This window comes from Sorex fumeus, unplaced genomic scaffold (genome assembly GCF_029834395.1).
Source record: "Sorex fumeus unplaced genomic scaffold, SorFum_2.1 ptg000018l, whole genome shotgun sequence".
Taxonomy (NCBI): domain Eukaryota; kingdom Metazoa; phylum Chordata; class Mammalia; order Eulipotyphla; family Soricidae; genus Sorex; species Sorex fumeus.
The window spans coordinates 22,475,869-22,495,049 of NW_026606075.1; the positions used below are offsets into that span (position 1 = coordinate 22,475,869).

At 40.0% G+C, this 19,181-nt stretch overlaps 1 protein-coding gene across 1 annotated transcript in view; it reads left to right on the plus strand.

Moving 5' to 3' along the window:
• The window catches only part of HOMER1 (homer scaffold protein 1), a 136,892-nt gene extending 121,639 nt beyond the window's left edge, over positions 1-15,253 (plus strand). Inside the window, exon 9 of the mRNA XM_056112634.1 lies at positions 11,101-15,253. Within this exon, the coding sequence (XP_055968609.1) occupies positions 11,101-11,289 (189 nt within the window). The 3' untranslated portion in view covers positions 11,290-15,253. The remainder of the gene's footprint in view (positions 1-11,100) is intronic.
• The last annotated feature ends 3,928 nt before the right edge of the window (positions 15,254-19,181 follow it).

Sequence of the window (19,181 nt, forward strand, 5' to 3'; positions counted from 1 at the left end):
AATCCCAAATAATAATGGTGGGTTTGGTGGCAAATTGTTGAATGTGATCAAAGTAGAGAGAGAGTAATGTGGAAATCATTTGCCCCACATGTAGGGGGAGGGTGTGGGATGGGGGTATACTGGGGTTTTTGGTGGTGGAGAATGGGCACTGGTGAAGGGATGGGTGTTTTATTGTATGACCAAGACTTAAACCCAAAAGCTCTGTAACTGCTCCCACGGTGATTCAATAATTAAAATTATAAAAAAAATGAAAAAAAGGTAAAAAAAAAAGTATTTCTTAGTAAATCAGCAAAATCATTTCACTTTTTTTGTATATTGTGGCATTAGCATTCAAAAGTGCCTTCCTGGGGCCAGAAAAATAGTACAGGGATAAGGGTGCTTGCCTTGTCATCCCTCTGATAGGTTTGAATTCCCAGCACATGGTCCCTTGAGCACTCCCAGAAGTCTCTCCTGAGCACCGAGGCAGTGTAGCCGCTTGAGTACTAAAGGATATAGCCCCCCAAACAAACAAACAAAAATATTAAAAACTGTCTTTCTTTCCCACTTTATTCTACCAGTATCACACTTCCTGTCTGATTGACCTTTGTTCATTTATCAGTTGCTATTCTTGTTGCATTGTTACAGTTTTTTTGGTGGGGGTAATCATTATGCTTGTAAATATTACTGTTATTTCTGCAGCTGTGTGTGTGTGAGATTTAAAATGTGATCATTCTTTTTGAATGCTCCTGTATGTAATGTACATATTGTCAATAGTAGACAATGCTTTGTGAGCCAAATTGAAATTTTTTTCTCTTTAATTAGTAGCTCATTCAGGTTTATTGGTATCATTTTTTTTTTTACTTTTTCCAAATCTAAAATATTTCTAAAAGCATAAAAATTTCAATCTTGTATTCTAAGTTTTATGTTTATTGTATTGTTTCTTTTTCTGTATTTGGTATGTTTTTAGCTTTTTAAAAATTTTAACCTTAAAGATTGGCTTATATCTTATTTAATAACTCCCCTGGTCACTTCTGTTCATGTTCCAGTTTTCCCTTTGTAATTTGTTAAGTTTTTAAGTGACAGCCTTTTACTAAGAGCCATTATATGTTCAATAATTATGAGCTTCCCCCCTTTTTCATTCTTTTTTCCCTATTCTACCTTGTCAGAATAAGTCATGTTTTCATACTACCTTTTATCCATAGTGTACCTTTGTTTCTGTCTTTGATATATAGTTAGTAGGAGATGCCGACCATCAGTTCTTATGAAGTTTCCACACTGAACTTTCTGTCAGAAGTCTCACTTTCCAGTACAGTGTTTCTCCACTGGTTGCTGTGTGGTTCCCTGTGGCCTCCCAGGATAATCCAGGGGGCCACTAGTGAAAATTGTATAATGGGGGGAACAGGTCACGAGGGGTCCAACCAGTAGGACAGGGGGCCTCAGGAAGGATGCAAGGTCAGAAGGGGGCAGTGTTTCTCAGTCTTTTCCGACCTCTCCAAAGGCCCTGCAGAATTGAGAAACGCTATTGAGAGGGAGTTTCGCAGAGTTTCGGAATCACTGGTGCCTGAATTCTTGCACAGGAAGTTGTGTGTTTCATAGACTTAGTACTTGGATGTCAGCTTAGTAAGATACCAAGTCCTTGGTTAATAAATTTCTTTCTTTATATTTCTTAAAAATGCCATTCCACCATTAACCTTATTTTAATACTGTTTTTGCAACGTTTGATTCCAATTGAATTCTCTGACCTTGGAAGTTTGGGGAAAATTCTACTTGTGTACATGAAGACTTTTTGTCTTATTTTTAGTCTCAGAGTTTTATTGGGATGGTAGAATTAATTGTTGAGGGTCAATTTTCGAAAGTTACATGGTTGGTGCCTTCTAATTTCTAGATCCTGGTCTTCATTTGGGCTGGAGCAATAGCACAGCTGTAGGCCGTTTGCTTTGCACACGGCCGACTCAGTGGCCCAGGTTTGATTCTTCCGCCCCTCTCGGAGAGCCCGGCAAGCTACCAAGAGTATCTCGCCCGCACGGCAAAGCCTGGCAAGCTTCCCATGACATATGTGATATGCCAAGCACAGTAACAAAAAGTTTCACAATGGAGACGTTACTGGGCCCGCTCTAGCAAATTAATAAACAATGGGAGGACAGTGCAGACAATGGTCTTCATTTGTTTCCAGAAAGTTTTCTTAAATAAAAGTTTAAATCTTATGGGCCAGAGAGATAACCCAAAGGGATGGGTGCATGCTCTGTGTGCTGGAGCTCTGGGCTCAACCCCCAGCTCCTCATGTTTTTTAGCAGACTCTGAGCACTTTGCTGGAGTAGCACCCAGTCCCACCAGGCGTGCTCCCACCTTACCAACCTTTTTCTGCCTTCACACAAAAAATTAAATCTTAGTTTTGCCCCAGTATTTGTTTGTTTTTTTTTTTAAGTAAAATTTTGTTTGTTTTGTTTTGGGCTGACACCCAGCAGTACTCAGAAATTACTCCTGGTGGTGCTCAGGGGCCCATATGGATTGCCAGGGATAGAACCTGGGTCGAGCTCTTGCAAAGCAAGTGCCCTACCCGCTATACTATCGCTCTGGTCCCTGGTGTGTTATTTCTTATCAGGTGCTCCAATGATAGATCATTAACTTTTCTTGATTTTGTTTCAAGCACTTTCTGACCATTTTTCTTATGTTCTTTATCACAATCCTTTAATCCTTTAAATTTTAATAATAATTGAAAAAATCCTTATTTAGATTTATTTTCCTTGAGCACTTAAAATTAGGTTTGCACTTCTGATATGATTTTCACCTTTTCTGTTTCTGTCATGGGTTTAATCAGTTTTTCTCATTTTTTTTCAGAATCTCATTTCCGTTTTTAGTTTCTGAATGTCTGATTCAAGCTCTTGAATGCTTGTTTGAAAATACTTAATTCAGTGTGAAATTGCTGCTTTCTTTTGCTTTATAGTTGGCTATAGGGGAATGGGGTGGGAGAATATTTTTATTTTAATTCCTGAAAGTCTTCAATATAATTTTTTGTTTTCATTTTATAATTCTTCTGTAAATGAGGACTGCTTGCACCTTCGTACATTGGGGACAGAGTAGCAGATTGTGGTGGTTTACAAAAATCTTAGTACAAAAACAATCTGTTTTGCGGAGACAATGGGGAGGGATTGTGTGCTTTTCAGTATATTTAAATTTTCCTTCATCCTGCAAAATTCCAGATTTTCCCATATTTCTTTCTTCTTTACTATTTATTTTTTCTCTCCACTCCCCCCAGTCCCCCAAATGACTACCTCTGCTTTTTGCTGTCTCCTTAGAAGAACCACCTTTCCAGGCTTGTTCCCTGGGTCTTTGTACATGTGGCATTCCTTTCTTGTCATCTGTTCTACTTACAGAACTGTTTATTCCCTCCAAGTATTTTGGCACTTTTGGAGTCTTCCTTAGAGTCCTGAGAATTCTGTCTTAGGCCTTTTGTTCTCCTCTTCCCTCACTGAGCCTTGTCTGCACACCCATGCCTTGCGTCTGCAAAGGATTAAAGAGCTTGAGAAATCTCTCTGCCGAAAATTGGTGCTTGTGTGTCCTAATTACAGGTATTTGGAGTTTTTATTGTTCCTTTCTAGTTACATGGAAGTTATGGAATTTATGAGGTTTCACTTGTTCTTTTTATTGGTTCATATAGTTTGAGAGGATGGCTAGGAGGTTTCAGTGTTTAACACAGTTCATGTTGCCTTAGTTAACCAGAAATATGCTGATTTTTTTTTCTGGAATGTGTGTACCATTTAAACAGGAAACAGGACAAGGCATTAGTGCTCCTTTTACTCTCTAGCACAAAGAAGATCCTTTGTAAATATTTTTTAGTGGCTTAAAATTTTTTGTGTGTTTTGGCCCAGTTTTCTGTTACATTATTAATATAGTTAATGCCTACATGTCCAGCTGTGTATGAAAAATAATCATCTGAGGTGGTACTTACTGGTTATATAACTTATAAAACTTACTGGTTAGAACTCAAGATATGAATCAGATTCTGTAGCTTTTATTTTTATTTTGGAGAAGGGATTTTGTCAACACCCAGCTGTTCTCAGGGGCCTAGATCTGTGCTCAGGACTTGCTCTTGGTAGTGCTACAGGACACCAGATGGTGTCAGGAATCAAAACAGGGTAGGCTTCATGCAAAGCAGGCATTTTCACCCCTCTACCATCTGTCCTGCTCCAAAAGCTTTTTTTTTTAGAGTTTTTTTTATTGAATCAGTCTCTGAGTCTTGGCTGCTGATGGGTTACACGGCGCCAGGGGGCCAGGTGGTGGGTGTGACCCCCGCCTACTAGAATTTGGAGGATCTGGGTGGAAGATGCTCGACTCCAATTCGAGTAGGCTTGGAGGTCTCGGCCCCGGAACCCGCGTGGCTTTGTCCCTCTGCCAGTACCTTCATGTGTGTGGAGAGTGGTCTCAGCATGGTGGTGGCTGGTCCTGGAGGTCTTCGGCTGCCGTAGCCCTGGTCGGGGCGGGGAGGAAAGCTCAACCCGCTCCCCTCCAAGGGGCTCCAGGAAGGAACACCCAGGCGCGGGGGCAGAAGACTGTGTAATCCCATCAGCGGCCAAGACTCAGAGACTATAAAATCCAGATCCCGGACGAGAACAGTGCAGTCTTCTGCCCCCGCGCCTGGGTGTTCCTTCCCAGAGCCCCTTGGAGGGGAGCGGGTTGAGCTTTCCTCCCCGCCCCGACCAGGGCTACGGCAGCCAAAGACCTCCAGGACCAGCCACCACCATGCTGAGACCACTCTCCGCACACATGAAGGTACTGGCAGAAGGACAAAGCCACGCGGGTTCCGGGGCCGAGACCTCCAAGCCTACTCGAATTGGAGTCGAGCATCTTCCACCCAGATCCTCCAAATTCCAGTAGGCGGGGGTCACACCCACCACCTGGCCCCCTGGCGCCGTGTAATCCCATCAGCGGCCAAGACTCAGAGACTATAAAATCCAGATCCCGGACGAGAACAGTGCAGTCTCTGCCCCCGCGCCTGGGTGTTCCTTCCCGGAGTCCCTTGGAGGGGAGCGGGTTGAGCTTTCCTCCCCGCCCCGACCAGGGCTACGGCAGCCGAAGACCTCCAGGACCAGCCACCACCATGCTGAGACCACTCTCCGCACACATGAAGGTACTGGCAGAGGGACAAAGCCACGCGGGTTCCGGGGCCGAGACCTCCAAGCCTACTCGAATTGGAGTCGAGCATCTTCCACCCAGATCCTCCAAATTCCAGTAGGCGGGGGTCACACCCACCACCTGGCCCCCTGGCGCCGTGTAATCCCATCAGCGGCCAAGACTCAGAGACTATAAAATCCAGATCCTGGAACCGTGCGGCCGCATTTGCGGCCGCGCGACATCTTATCAGAACCTTTCTTTTATGACATCTTATTGTCTCATTCCTACTTTGGACAAACTTGCAGGCTATCGAATGTAGCCTGCCCACAGGGCAGAGTCTGGCAAACTCCCCGTGGCGCACCAAATATGCCAAATACCAGTAACAATGATGGGTCTCATTCTCCTAAATAGCCTTGAATATAATCTCAGGGCTAGGATGAAAGAGACATTACTGGGGCCTGCTGGAGGCAATCGACGAATAACAGGATGATGAAATGAAAATGAAAAATTGAATCACTGTCAGACAGACCCTTACAAAGCTGTTCATAATTAGGTTTCAGTCATACACTGTTCCACCACCCAACCCTCCACCAGTGTCCATCATCATCATCGTCATCATCATCATCATCATCATCTTCTTCTCCTCCTCCTCCTCCTCCTCCTCCCCCCCCTTCGCCCCACCCCCCTCTCCTTTTAATTCTCAGTTCTTGTCCAGCATGATCATTTCCAACTACTGTCATACTGGTCCCTTCCTCTCTCTTACTTCTGCCCCACACACACTTGTGGTAGATTCCAACACTGACCTGTCCCACTTTCCCTGGCCTTGAGTATTAGTCTTCTACTATATATTTTTTTAAATCCCCCAAATGAATGCAGTCATTCTCCATCTGTCCTTCTCTTTCTGGCTCATTTCACTTAAAGATACTCTCCATGTCCATTCATTTATAGGCAAAAGTTCATGATTTCATTTTTCTTAATAGCTGCGTAGTATTCCATTGTATAGACGTGCCATAGTTTCTTTATCCATTTGTCTGTTCTCGGGCACTCAGGTTGTTTCCAGATTCTGGCTATGGTGAATAGTCTGCAGTAAACATAGGAGTGCAGATGGTGTTTCTGCTGTATGTTTGTGCCCCCAGGGTGTATTCCCAGAAGTAGCATTGCTATTTCAAATAGGAGCTTCATTTCTAGTTTTTTAGGATGTCCATATTGTTTTCCAAAAAGACTGGCCCAGTCTGCATTTCCACCAGCAATGAATAGAGTCCTTTTCTCCCCACATCCGAGCCAACACTGGTTCTTCTTGTTTCTTTTGAATGTATGCCTGTCTCTGTGGTGTGAGGTGATACCTCCTTGTTGCTTTGATTTACATCTCCCTGATGATGAGTGATGAAGAGCGCTTTTTTCTGTGCCTTTTGGGTTCCAACAGCTTTTATTTTGATTAAATAATACAGGATTTTACTGTATAGAAAACTGACTTGATATGGTTCCATTGATAATAATTTTATTTAGTTATTTGAGTTGGCATTATGTGTTTCCTCTTTATTTAAATTAATTGAATCACTATGAGATACACAGTTGCAAAACTGTTAGTGGTTGGGTTTCAGTAATGGAATGTTCCAACACCTGTCCCTCCACCAATGTACATTTCCCTCCCAGCCTGCCTCAGTGGCAGGCACTTCCACACGCCCCCTTTCTTCTCTCTCTCTCTCTCTCTCTCTCTCTCTCTCTCTCTCTCTCTCTCTCTCTCTCTCTCTCCTTTTCAGCATTATGGTTTGCAATACAGATACTGAAAGGTTATTATGTTGTTCCTTTACTTCCTTTCAGCACGCAGCTCATATCTAGAGTGATCATTTCCAACTGTCATTGTCATAGTGGTCCCTTCTCTATCTCAATTTCCCTCTCCCTGAGAACTTGAGGCAAGCTTCCAGTCGTGGACCAGTCCTCCTGGCCCTTGTATCTATTGTCCTTGGGTATTAGTCTCATACTGTGTTTTTTTTATAGGTGATAATTTTAAGTTACCTGAATCATTTTTTAAAATTTATTTATTTTTAATTTTTATTAGTGAAACACCATGAGGTACAGTTGTAGATTTACAGATTTTTGTGCTTGGGTTTCGATTATACAGTGATCAAATACCCGTCAAGTGCCCATTTTCCACCACCATGGATAATATCCCTCCCACCCCCATCTCCCCCATCCCACCCTGCCTCTGTGGCAGGGCATTCCCTTTTGTTCTCTCTCTCCTTTTGGGTGTTGTGGTCTGCAAAAGAGGCATTGAGTGGCAAACATGTTCATTCCATAGTCTACTTTCAACATGCATCTCCCCTCCTGGGATTTTGTGTTTTGCTTGCTCCCATTGAAGTGTTTGGATGTTCCATTGACTGGCACTGAGAACAAGGAAAACTTTCACTTCCGGGACAGTGTTAGAGGGCAGGTGGATGATGCCTGGCGAAGTGGGTATTTTCTGTTGAAGGACACTGGTCTGTTTTCATAGTTGGAAACATTCTTCTCTTGAAATTACTGTGTAAGCAGGCAAGGGCTCATGCTGCGCAGTCATGAATAGAAATTTCACCCTTGGACCCAGGTTCTGTTTTCTCCCTCGTGTAGAACCTCCATGCATTTGGCTTCTGAATTTATAAGTAAGTAGCTCATGGGTTTCAGATTTTACTTATCTTTACCTTGAAGATTATTCAGAAGAAAAACAGTGGAAATGTACCTGGTTGAACATTTTACAATAAATACAGTAGATTAGAATTCCTGAAGTTCTTTATTTAGAAATCATTGTAGTTTCTTTATCCCTTTCTTCATGTCCTGTGGTCATCCGTGGCTTCTCTGCTTGATCCTTGCTCTTATTTCTGTCAAAGCTTGTGAACATTTCTTTCTCTTTATTATTTATTGAATCACAGTGAGATACACAGTTACAAAGGTGATCACAATTGGGTTTTAGTCTATAATGCTCCCACCCCCACCTCTTTACCAGTGTACATTTCCCACCACCAGTGTCCCCAGTTTCTGTCTGGTCCCTTCTCTATCCTAACTGCCCTTTGGCCCCCATACACTTGTGGCAAGTTTGTGAACATTTCTTAAGTCCTAAATCAATTGTTGTTTTCTTATATGTGTTTAAGAACTACATAGGAGATTTCTCAATTATTTTTATAAACAATTTAGCTTCTATAGTGCTGTAAGATAATGGGGAATGTTCCTCTTCACCAGAGCTAGAACTGTTTCTTTCCATTCTTAGTGTTTGTCCTGTGTATGCTATACAGTGTGCTGCTGCTTTGTTTAAAACTTGACAAATTTTCTTTCTAGAATTTAAAAAAAAAAGAGTTTTCCCACAATCCTTTACACTTGTACAAAAAAATTTGTAGGGGGGAGGTTTACTTTTGAGGGGTTCAAAGAACCTCTGTTCTGGGTTGCAGTGCCAGTGATGGAACTCAAGATTTCACACTTGCTATGCTCTATCGGCTATGTTATGTCCTAGACCTCAGGAACTCACACTGAAGTGATGTATTAACAATTGAAATCTATTTTCTGAAGCCGATTTCCAGTGTGTAAACCAACGTCAGAATATATCATTTGTCCCATTTAGTTTATATGAGTGTAATTTATATCAGTCTTCTTTTTAAATTTTTTCAGTTTATTTTTTTGTTTTGGCGCCACACCTGGTGATGCTCCCAGCTCTGGTAGGTGGTCACTCCTGGCAGTGCTGGGGATATAACCTAGGTGTTCTACTGCAAAGCATGTACTCCAGCCCATTGAGCTCGCTCTCTGGCGTATGTCAGTTCCTTAATTCTTCAGATCTTCAAAGTAAGCTTTCCTGTCAGGATATATAACTTTCAGTTTACTGCTTATATGGATGCTTAATATATAGAAAGCAGATGTATAAAGCATATATTAAAATGTAATAGTTTCTCAGCTGTGTAATGTCTGCAGAATAATGGACAGAACAGGAGAGAAACAGGGATTGTTCTGCATGTGACCACTTCTGCTAACCCTGGTTCCGTCCTCAGTACCATATATGGTCTCCTGAGCAGCACCAGGGGTGACTCTTGATCACTGAGCCAGGAATAGCCCCAGAGTACCTGAGGGTGTTGCCCCAAAAACCAAAATGTAAACAGGAAAAGGAAGAAGAAGAAAACAGTCTGGGGCTGGAGAGATAGTACAGGGTAAGGTGCTTGTTTGGTACATGGCTGACCCTGGTATCACATATGGTCCGGTGAGCACTACCAGAAATCATCCCTGAGGACAGAGCCAGAAGTAAGTAAGCCCTGAGCACCCAAAATTAAAAAGTGTAATCTTTTTTTTCCTGCCAGTTTTCATATGATTTTTAACTAAAATTAAATTTTTTGTTATTTCATTTTGTTTTTTAAGAATCACTCATGTTTATCATACTTAGAAATATTGGTTTTTAATTCGTGTGAGGGTGGAGGGTTGGGGTCACACCAGCAGTGCTCATAGGACCAACTGTGGTGCCAGGGATTTTGAATCACCTTTGCACCTCAAGGCAAGTGTTTTACCTTCTGTACTATCACTCTGACCCTAGAAACATTTATTATATAAAATAATCTGTAAGCATGCTAGGTTTTACTGTTTAAAACATTTAAAACCAGGGCCAAGCCACACATGCTAGGGGAAAAGGCGGCTCAGATAGAGAAGGGAGCACCAAATAAAGGGTGTTGGGAGGATCCTCCCAGGATGGGAGAAGCATGCTGAAAGTAGACTATAGACCAAACATGATTGCCACTCAATGCCTCTTTTGCAAACCACAACACCCAAAAGGAGAGAGAGAACAGAGGGGAATGCCCTGCCACAGAGGCAGGGTGGGATGGGGGGATGGGGGGTGGGAGGGATACTGGGATTTGTGGTGGTGGGAAATGGGCACTGGTGGAGGGATGGGTATTTGATCATCGTATAATTGAAACCCAAGCACAAAATATGTAAGTCTACAACTGTACCTCATGGTGTCTAATAAAAATTTGAAAAAAAAAAAAACAGGGCCATAGAGGTAGTATAGGGGTAGGTATTTGTCTTGCATGCACCTGACCAGCTTCAATCCCTGGAATCACATATGGTCCCCTCAGCAGTCCAGGAGCAATACACTTGGGTGTGGCAAAATTTTTTAAATAAAATTTTTAACATCTTTTCTATTTTTATGAACTTTCAATTCCCTTTTATATATATTTTTTTTCTTTCCTCAGTTTGCCGTAAGATGATTTGTTACTCATTTTCTTATATGTACACAGTGATTTCTCTTTACCAGAGTTTTAGCAGTGATACTGTATTCTGCATCAGAAACTTTTGTTTTCATACTGAAGCATAACAGATTGTAATTGGTTTATTCACCGGGTCTTAAACTCATTTAGACACTCTTAGAAATTCTTGATGGAAAAATATTTGAACTAACGGAATTACGAGATAACTTGGCCAAGCTACTAGAATGCACTTTTTTTTTCAATTGAGGTAAGGGTTGGCCACATCCAGAAGTGCTCAGGGCTTACTCCTGGCTCTCTAATAGCTCCTGTAGTGCTCCGGAGCCTGTGTGAGGTACCAGGGATTGAATCTGGGTCAGCCACATGCAAGGAAGCACATTACTTGCTGTACCATCTTTCTGGCCCTACTAGAGAGTCACTTTCTTCTCTAAATCTCTCCCTCTACAATTATTGTTAATTTCTTTTATTCTGTTTGCTTTCACCTGGGATTGCTAATGTTTGTGTGTTCAGATAAACACAAAGAGAAAGAAGTGTAGATAATCCAGAAAATGGATCTTCTGGCATGAACTGGACAGTAAATTTTGGTTGGGTGGAGAGATGGATTCCTGAGCCAGCCATTCAATAAAGCCACGTGGGCTTCTCAGAAGGCAAGATCTGAAATCTCCTTGAATTGTGTTAATTTGAGATTTGGCAGCTTATCCTTACTTCATGAACTACCACAGTACTCATAATGACACAAGTTACGTTATTGTCTGTGTTGTGAACTAACACACGTTTATATATCACACTTTTGTTTCTAAAGGAAGTAGAAATTCGGAACAAAGACCTGGAGGGACAACTGTCTGACTTAGAGCAGCGTCTGGAGAAAAGTCAGAATGAACAAGAAGCTTTTCGCAATAACCTGAAGACACTCTTAGAAATTCTTGATGGAAAAATATTTGAACTAACGGAATTACGAGATAACTTGGCCAAGCTACTAGAATGCAGCTAAGGAAAGTGAAATTTCAGTGCCAATTGACTAAAAGATATACATACTGTCTCTCTTTATAGGACTGTTTGGGCTCTGCATCAAGATTGCACAAAAAATTTGAATACCACTCCTCCAGGAGGAGGATCTTTTGAAAAATTGGAATTGTATATTTCAGTGTAAATTTTAGAATTCAGCTTGTAGCCAGTTTGAGAAAAAAAAAAGAGATGAAAAACTTGAACTACAAATTACCTCCATGTATATTATTGGCCATAGTTAACTAGAAAGTTATAGAAACTTAATGCAATCTTTTTTCTGATATTAGCCAATGGGAGAATTAACATTGTCTGGGTCACATCCCACTTTTGTGTTCAACACAGTGAAGGTTATCTGCTTTTTCAGTTAATTTATTTATGATATCTAAAGCTGTGTTTTGTGCAAAAACTTAGTGATGAAAGCCCTGTCTTTTGTTGTATTGGAATAATTTCTCAGGATATTTTTGCACTGCTGAGAAGTGGTGCCATTACCAATTAATTCTTGCCAGAAGTGAGAGAGAGCTGCATCTTGAAATGAAACATACTTATTATAACTGGGTGTATAGAGTTCTTCCCTTTTTTTATACTGGAAGATATTTCACTCTGGAGACCACTCTGCTACACTCTGGTGTTCTCTAATCTTGTCCACTGTATAGTTTACTTTTCCATATTGATTCCATGTACTTAAGAGAAGATTGTCTCCCCATTTTATTACACATTTTAAAGCCAACTAATGAAGGCAGCTGAGTCCCTCAGAAATATTTCTTTTTAAATTTCTAATAAATTTGACACAAAGTACTGAACTACAGCAGCCCACCGCGGACGGGCTGGCCTAGCAATGTTAAGTATATTTACAGAATATGCAGTTACATTTCTTTATATATTTTGCAAGAAATCTTTTCTGAATGATCAATGCATTTAAATTTACAAATAGTGGTTATTGGGGAACTGTTTATTATAGATCATTTTAAGGTGTATAGCTATTTTAAAGGGGATTCATTTCCATCCAACAGCCTATTAGAGGACTATTGGGATTGGAGCTGTATACTCGGTCTGGGTCTTCACACCCCCACATCTTTCTTCAAACCTCACAAGGCAATATTCTGAACTGTTATCGAGGCATTTCAAAACGGGAATTCAATTCAATAGGCTCTTCTCAGTGAACCAGTTTTAATGTTGTTTTGATGTAATTTTAAAAAACTTTTAGCAAACATGCATTTCTTTATATATTTATTTCAAGAGGCTATTTTAAAAGTTAGCCAAGTGCTGTCTGCTTGTGGAGTAGGAGTTGCATCAAAGTCCATATATTCTTGCTGTACAATGCCTGTGAAGTGGAAGAGGGTTCTTTTTAAAAATATAAGCCTGAGTTTCTGGCTTGATAGACTCTACAAATGCACTGACATTTTGTTTGTACCCCAAAACAATTGGATTGTTAAGTACAAAATTAAGCTAATGAATCAATTTGTAACCATTTTTTTCACTCACAGTGACTCTATACACTTTTATTTTACATATGTATGTGTATGTATGTGAATACATACAAATTAATTTATATTAGAGTGAAAAAAATAAAAGGTTTGTTTTTAAAGTTAGTTTCTAAAGTGAATTTTCACATGTCTCTGAGAAGTTTATATCAGACACTCATGTGCTGTGTGTGCTGTAACATCATTTTAGGATATTTTTGTCACTTATTTAGTATAGAGAGGACAATTTAGGTAACAGTGTTAGGTACACCAACTCAGAGGTGAGATATTTCTCTGATAAATCAGGTAATAAAATGTATGTAATAAAGGTACTTTGAAGTATTTGTGAGGTTACCCCACAATTTCTGAGTATTACTGAGTACCAGATTTAACACTAGGAATCAGGGAATTTAGCTAATGAAAAGTTAAAATTAAAGCAGTGTAAGCTGTTGAATGGTAAGTGAATTATTTTAATGATTAGTAAGATATTTTTAAATTTTGACATAGCTTTCATTTAATGGAAAAATTGCTTACCAAAATGCCTCCACTTGAATTGTATTGATAGGTGAGACATGTACAATTCAATATACACATATGCTCATACATATATACAGAAAATTATTTTTAATATTTTCCTACTGATAGCAAATTTAAAATCAGAAGTTTTGTGAGTTTTTCCTTGTCAATAGAGTCTAATATTTTCCCTTTTTTAGTGATTTAACAATTTCTTGAGGGCTGCACCTTTAAATTCCCAGATTGTAATTAGGATGTACAGTAAATGGGATAAGGTGAACACAAGTGCACATATAAATAAAATCTTAATTAAGACCATTTAAACATTCATATACAGAATAAGAGTAGATGTCATCAACTCATGATTAGGATGTGTGCCTACTGTAGTTTTATCCATTTCTGTATGATATAAGTAAAAGTTTGCATATTAAAATTTGATTTTTCCCAGAGACAAGCACTATATAGTGTATCTATTTAGATCAAACTGTGGTAATCTATTTATCAGGAAACAATGTTGGGGACTGTAGCCTGAATATGTGGACTTAAAGTAATACAGAAATGAAGAGCAGACATGGATTCCATTGTGTATAAGTTATTATGTGACTGCTATGAATTCTTGTATAAAACAAAAACAATGAAAAAAAGAAAAACAAAAATACAGTTTTTATTTTGAAATACATTTGTTGTTCTCTGGAGAATGTAATTTATCCTTATTTTCCTTCAGTCTTTTACAGATATTTACAAACATTTACGTGATGGCAGCATTTACTTAAATCTTACAGGTGCTATGAATTTTGCTTTAGTGCATTATGTTGTGAAATTATTTGACATTTGACATAAAAGGTCTTATAGGCATTTCCCTACTTGGAAAATTCTTTTTATTTCTTCTCTGTCTCTCATTCTCTTTCTCTCCTTTCCCATCCTTCCCCTCCCCTCTCGGTCTCTCTCTCTGTCTCTGTCTCTCTCTATCTCTTTCTTTCTCACTGTCTCTCTCCCCTCTTCTGCCCCTCACTTCCTCTCTCCCCCAACCTTCTACCCCGGCCTTCTGTCTGTCTTTCTCTAATACTCTTTCTGCAGATGAAGAAAAAGTTCATGAAGTGGCATCCTTGGCCCTATAGAGGAATGTGAGCACCAACTTAGATTTAAAGTTTTGCTGTCATTAAACTTCGGGAAGCAGTTACAGGAGAAACACGTTTTTTCCCTCCAGGCAGACCTAAAAGACACCACCACCGCCTTTAAAAGTCATTTCTTTGCCCATTAAAAGTAAATTCATTCTCTAACGTGTGCTCTGCTGTCTTCCACTTAAGTCTGGAGTATGCAGCCCAGCTGATCACTCTCTCCTTAAGACCCTGTGATTGTCGGTTCTGGGTTAGGAGGCGGGCCAGAGGGAACATCTGTTGGCAGTGTGTTTTATTTGTTTTTCAAAAAAATTCTTTCGTTTACTTGGTATCAAGTGGTTCTAACATCCTGAAATTCTGTATTTGAAGTCATAAAATTGTCTTTATTGAATTTTTGTCTTTTGAATATTTAGCATTGTTTATCATGCATGATGTAAATTTATTTATATAAAGTCCTAAAGAAGAAAATTTTCAGGGAAGAAGTTGAGAATGACACAATTCATTTTTTTTTTCTCAAGGAGCATTGCTGTAATAAGCATTTGTTGAGAAGACAATTTTCATGTGAGAGAATATTTTAAAATTCCTAGAGAAAGATCATTTTAGAATGGACCAGATGTATTTGTCACCTATATATATTTATAATCATCTTACTTAATATTCTTCCTAATATTTATGTTGAATTAGACCTTACATCCACGTTTTTCTCTATGGGAAACAAATATATAGAATGTTGCTCAAATATAAGCATGATTACTGAATTAAAAATGTGAAATGCTTTTCATTTTTGTTTGCATGTCACCTAGGAAAATAACTGACAATTTTATTCAAGGAAAAAATACTAAAAATTTAGTCAGCACTACACTGCCTCCTGATTTCTGTTTTGTACATTAAATAGAAAAGAAAGAAGAATTGAGGGAGAGAGCCCAGAGGTTGGGCGCGTGCTTGGCATGCAGGAGGCCTGGGTTTGATCCCTGGCATTGCTGGGAGTAATCCCTGTGGACAGAACTGAGGGCACCCCTCAGCACTGGGTGTGACCCCAAAACAAACACAAAATTTTAGTATAAATGCTGCCAAAGCAAGCACTAAACAGACATACAAAAAAAAGAGAAAGTTGTATGTTAATTTTACCCAAACCAGGTGAACCAAGAAGAGAAACTATCTAGATAAGAATGAAGAAAAAATCTTCCAATAGACTTCTAGCCAATACTCTTAATTTTAAGGGGGGAATTTTTATTTCTTAAGCGGAGGTCTCTTATTTTTCAGGGGGAATCCCCCAAGCAGCATGGAGGGTCCTTGAGGCTCCTCTCTGCAGTACTCAGCCAACCTGGCCTAATGCTTCAGTGCTTGAGCCTGGCCATGCAGCAGTGCCGGGGGCCCCCAGGGTCACACCCAGCTTGGCTGGGAAGCCGTGTAGTGCTCTAGTTCAGACTCAGTTCTTCTGCATGTGGCCCTGAGCCCTGAGCCATCTCCTGCCCTAATACTCTCATAATCTTCAGAGGCCATTAGGATCTTTGACACTAAGGACGCCTTCCAGAGGATACTGTGCGTCTTTCTGGGTGAGGGGAGGAGTGCGAGGCCGACAGGCAGAGCAGGCAGGCAGGCACTCCCCTTCCCCAGGTGGGATCAAATCCCCAGCACTGCAGATGCCCCCACCAAGCACCATCAGGGGTCGCTCCTGAGCACAGAGCCAGGAATGACCCCTGAGCACTGCCAGGTATGGCCCAATGCCTGCCCTTCCCCCTAAGAAAGAAAAGTAGAACAGTGCTCCAATTACTCTCTTGAAAGGCACATTAGGATAGCCAGAGACACAAGGTTTGCTCCCTACCTGCTGCTGCTTTAACTAAAGGAGCTGGAATTGTCCTAATGAATGTCACAGACTTGGAAAATGCCGTGCTTTGGTCAGGACCTGCTATCCAAGATGAACACCTAACTCTTCAGAGCGCCCTCTTCTCCGGGACTCTGACCTGCTCTTGTCAGTTATTTTCATGTCCAATCTATCCAGGGACAGAAATATTACTGTTTTCTCCTATAACACCAAATTAAGGTGATAACTGGTGCCTAATAATTGCAAGGTTCAACTCATTTTTGTAGCGCAGAAAAATGCCTTTTGTGGATTTTTTTTAATCTGCACTCATGATTTTCTTTCTCTATTTATAACTATGCTCATGTATCAGTATCATAGACCATATCTATATGGCTTGTGTTTTTGACGTATTTGATTGTTATACCTTTGACTGTTTCAGAAAACGTGTCTGGAAAGCAGACATTCTTGATAACACTGTCAAGGCTTTCCTGACAGCCTTGGTCTGAAATGGAACAGAAAGGAGAGTTTGTTGGATATCTGCTATGTGGCGGGCACTATACTAACTGCTCAGCATTTCCTTTGGAAGAAGGTTGGAGGGAAGGAAAGGAAGAGGCACAAGTGATGGCTCCTGGGATGCTCCCACAGTGCTTAGGTGGTCACCCCATATGCTGGCAAAGAGTTGAGGACTTACTTGTATTTCTGGTACCATTTTCCCCTGCCTGCCTTTCCTCTCAGGAATAACTCTATTAGGGCATATCTGAACTATATCTTTAAGATTATACTCTTCTGGAACTTTTTCATTCCGCCTCCTTTGGTGTTTACAGTGCTTATTATCTATTAGTTGTAAATCATACTTTGTTGGCCAGTGTCATAGTTATGAAATGTTTTGAGTCCTAAAATTGTTTTTAACTTACAGGCCTCAGATAATCCAAGGAAAGTAAGTTTCATACGCAGAATTTCAAGCTGTAAAATTAAGTGAAAACTTTACATAAAGGGCTTGGAAAAGCAAATCATCTCTTTGTTTCCCTAGTAAAGTTTGTAGACCTGTAAAACTCATCTGCCAACACTGAACAATAGTTCAGTAGGATGTGGGTTTTGCAGTCAACACTATGTGACTTTGTGGTCAACTCTGGTTCTATAGAAGATACGGCCTCTCCAGGATGATCAAGCCATTTGATCAGTTGCAGAAATAGCACATAGCTTTAGACTCTTTAATTGGTTGATATGAGAGGTCAGGGTGAAAAACCTTCTTACAGTCTCCAGTGAGAACAATGTTTAGTTGAAAATTACTAAAGCACTTGAACCTGCATTGGGCTGAGCACAGGTTATACAAATTTTAAGAATCAGTTTTTCTTATTTCATTTGTAAAATTGTCAACCTATTTTCCCCCAATTGTGCTGAAAATATACTTGCATGTGTGATGCCCTAGATTTGCTTGCCAGCACCATAAGAAACTTTAAAAAAAATAAAAATTGTGTATCTATAACAAATTTACCATTTTAATTATTTCAGATGTACAATTCATCAAAATTTAGCACATCTATGAGGGTTATATAATCATTAACTATTTCTAGCACTTTCCTTTATCCCAAGCAGAATATCTGTACTTATTTAGTTATAATTTTCCAGTTCTTCTGTCTCCAGCCTGAGATAAGCTCTGTTCCTCCATTCCTCTCTCTTTCTCTTTCTCTCTCTTTCTGTCTCTCTTTCTCTGAATTTGCCTATTTCACATTCTAAAGAGTAGAGTCACGCAGTATTTTTCTTTTTTTGTGTTTGGCTTATTTCACTTTAACATTACGTTGTCCAGGTTTATATGGCACATATCAGAATTTTGCTGAACAATATTTCATTGTATGGCTATGCTACAGTTGTGTTCATTCATATGTTGACAGACAGACCCATCTCTTGATTGTTGGGAATAATTTTGTACAAACATGCATACAAGTATTTGTGTTCCAGCTTTCATTTCTGTAGGCATATACCAGACATGGAATTGTTGGATCATAGGGCATTTCTGTTTAACTTCTTGAGAAGTTGCCAAAAGAGTACTTTTATTTTAATGATCATTTTAATGAGCTGGGTACTCTCTCAGTGAGCAGGTCTAGCCTAGAGGTTAGTATTTTGCTGGTGGACCTGTCAGTGATCCACTGGCCTCTGAGTTATGACTTTTGCTCTTTTACTTAGCACATTTACAGAGCACCTGATTTGGACTGGAGAGAAACCCTTGCAACTTAGTATAGGAGCGTTCCCTTCCAGTGGGGGTGCTGCTTGCAGTACTGAATGTGTTTGGAATGGGGAAGGAAGTTCTGGGGAAGTTTGGTAGTGCCTTAGTGCACTGAGAAAGGAGAACTAAGGAAAGAAGTGAAGTTTCCTACAAAGGGATGGTGATAGTCCTGATGGAGCTAGCAAGCTGATGAATAGATGAAAGAAAATTGTAAAGAGCATCATATGTGAAGGCTCAGAGAGATGAAAATACTGAACCAGTTAGAAAATTAGATCAGTTGGTGAAGGCTCAGAGGGATGAAAATACTGAGCCAGTTAGAAAATTAGGCTAGTTAGTACACCTAAGCATTGGGTGATAGGGAAGGGTGTGCAAAAGACAGTGCGGAAGAAGTGGGTTGACAGGACATCAGTGAGGACTGTGAATCATAGGAAATACTAGGATTGGTTCTGAATGTAATAGAAAGTGTAAGAGTTTTTGGTAAAGAAGTAATCAGGAAATGTATTTATAAGTCTAGCAGTGATGTATTTCAGTAATTCCTGTTGAGAGACTGTCTCAGGCCAGGATGATGGGAACAGAGAAGATGGAGTGGATTCAGAGTACTGAGAAGATAAAATAGAGATCCCTGATTGATGTAGAGGCAAGAAAAGAGATGAATACAGGATGATTCTTAGATCTCAAACAGAACTACCAACTCTGAGCTACCAAAACAACCTGTTTTCTGAGACAGCAGCTTAAAACTGGGATGGTCTTAGAGGAGGT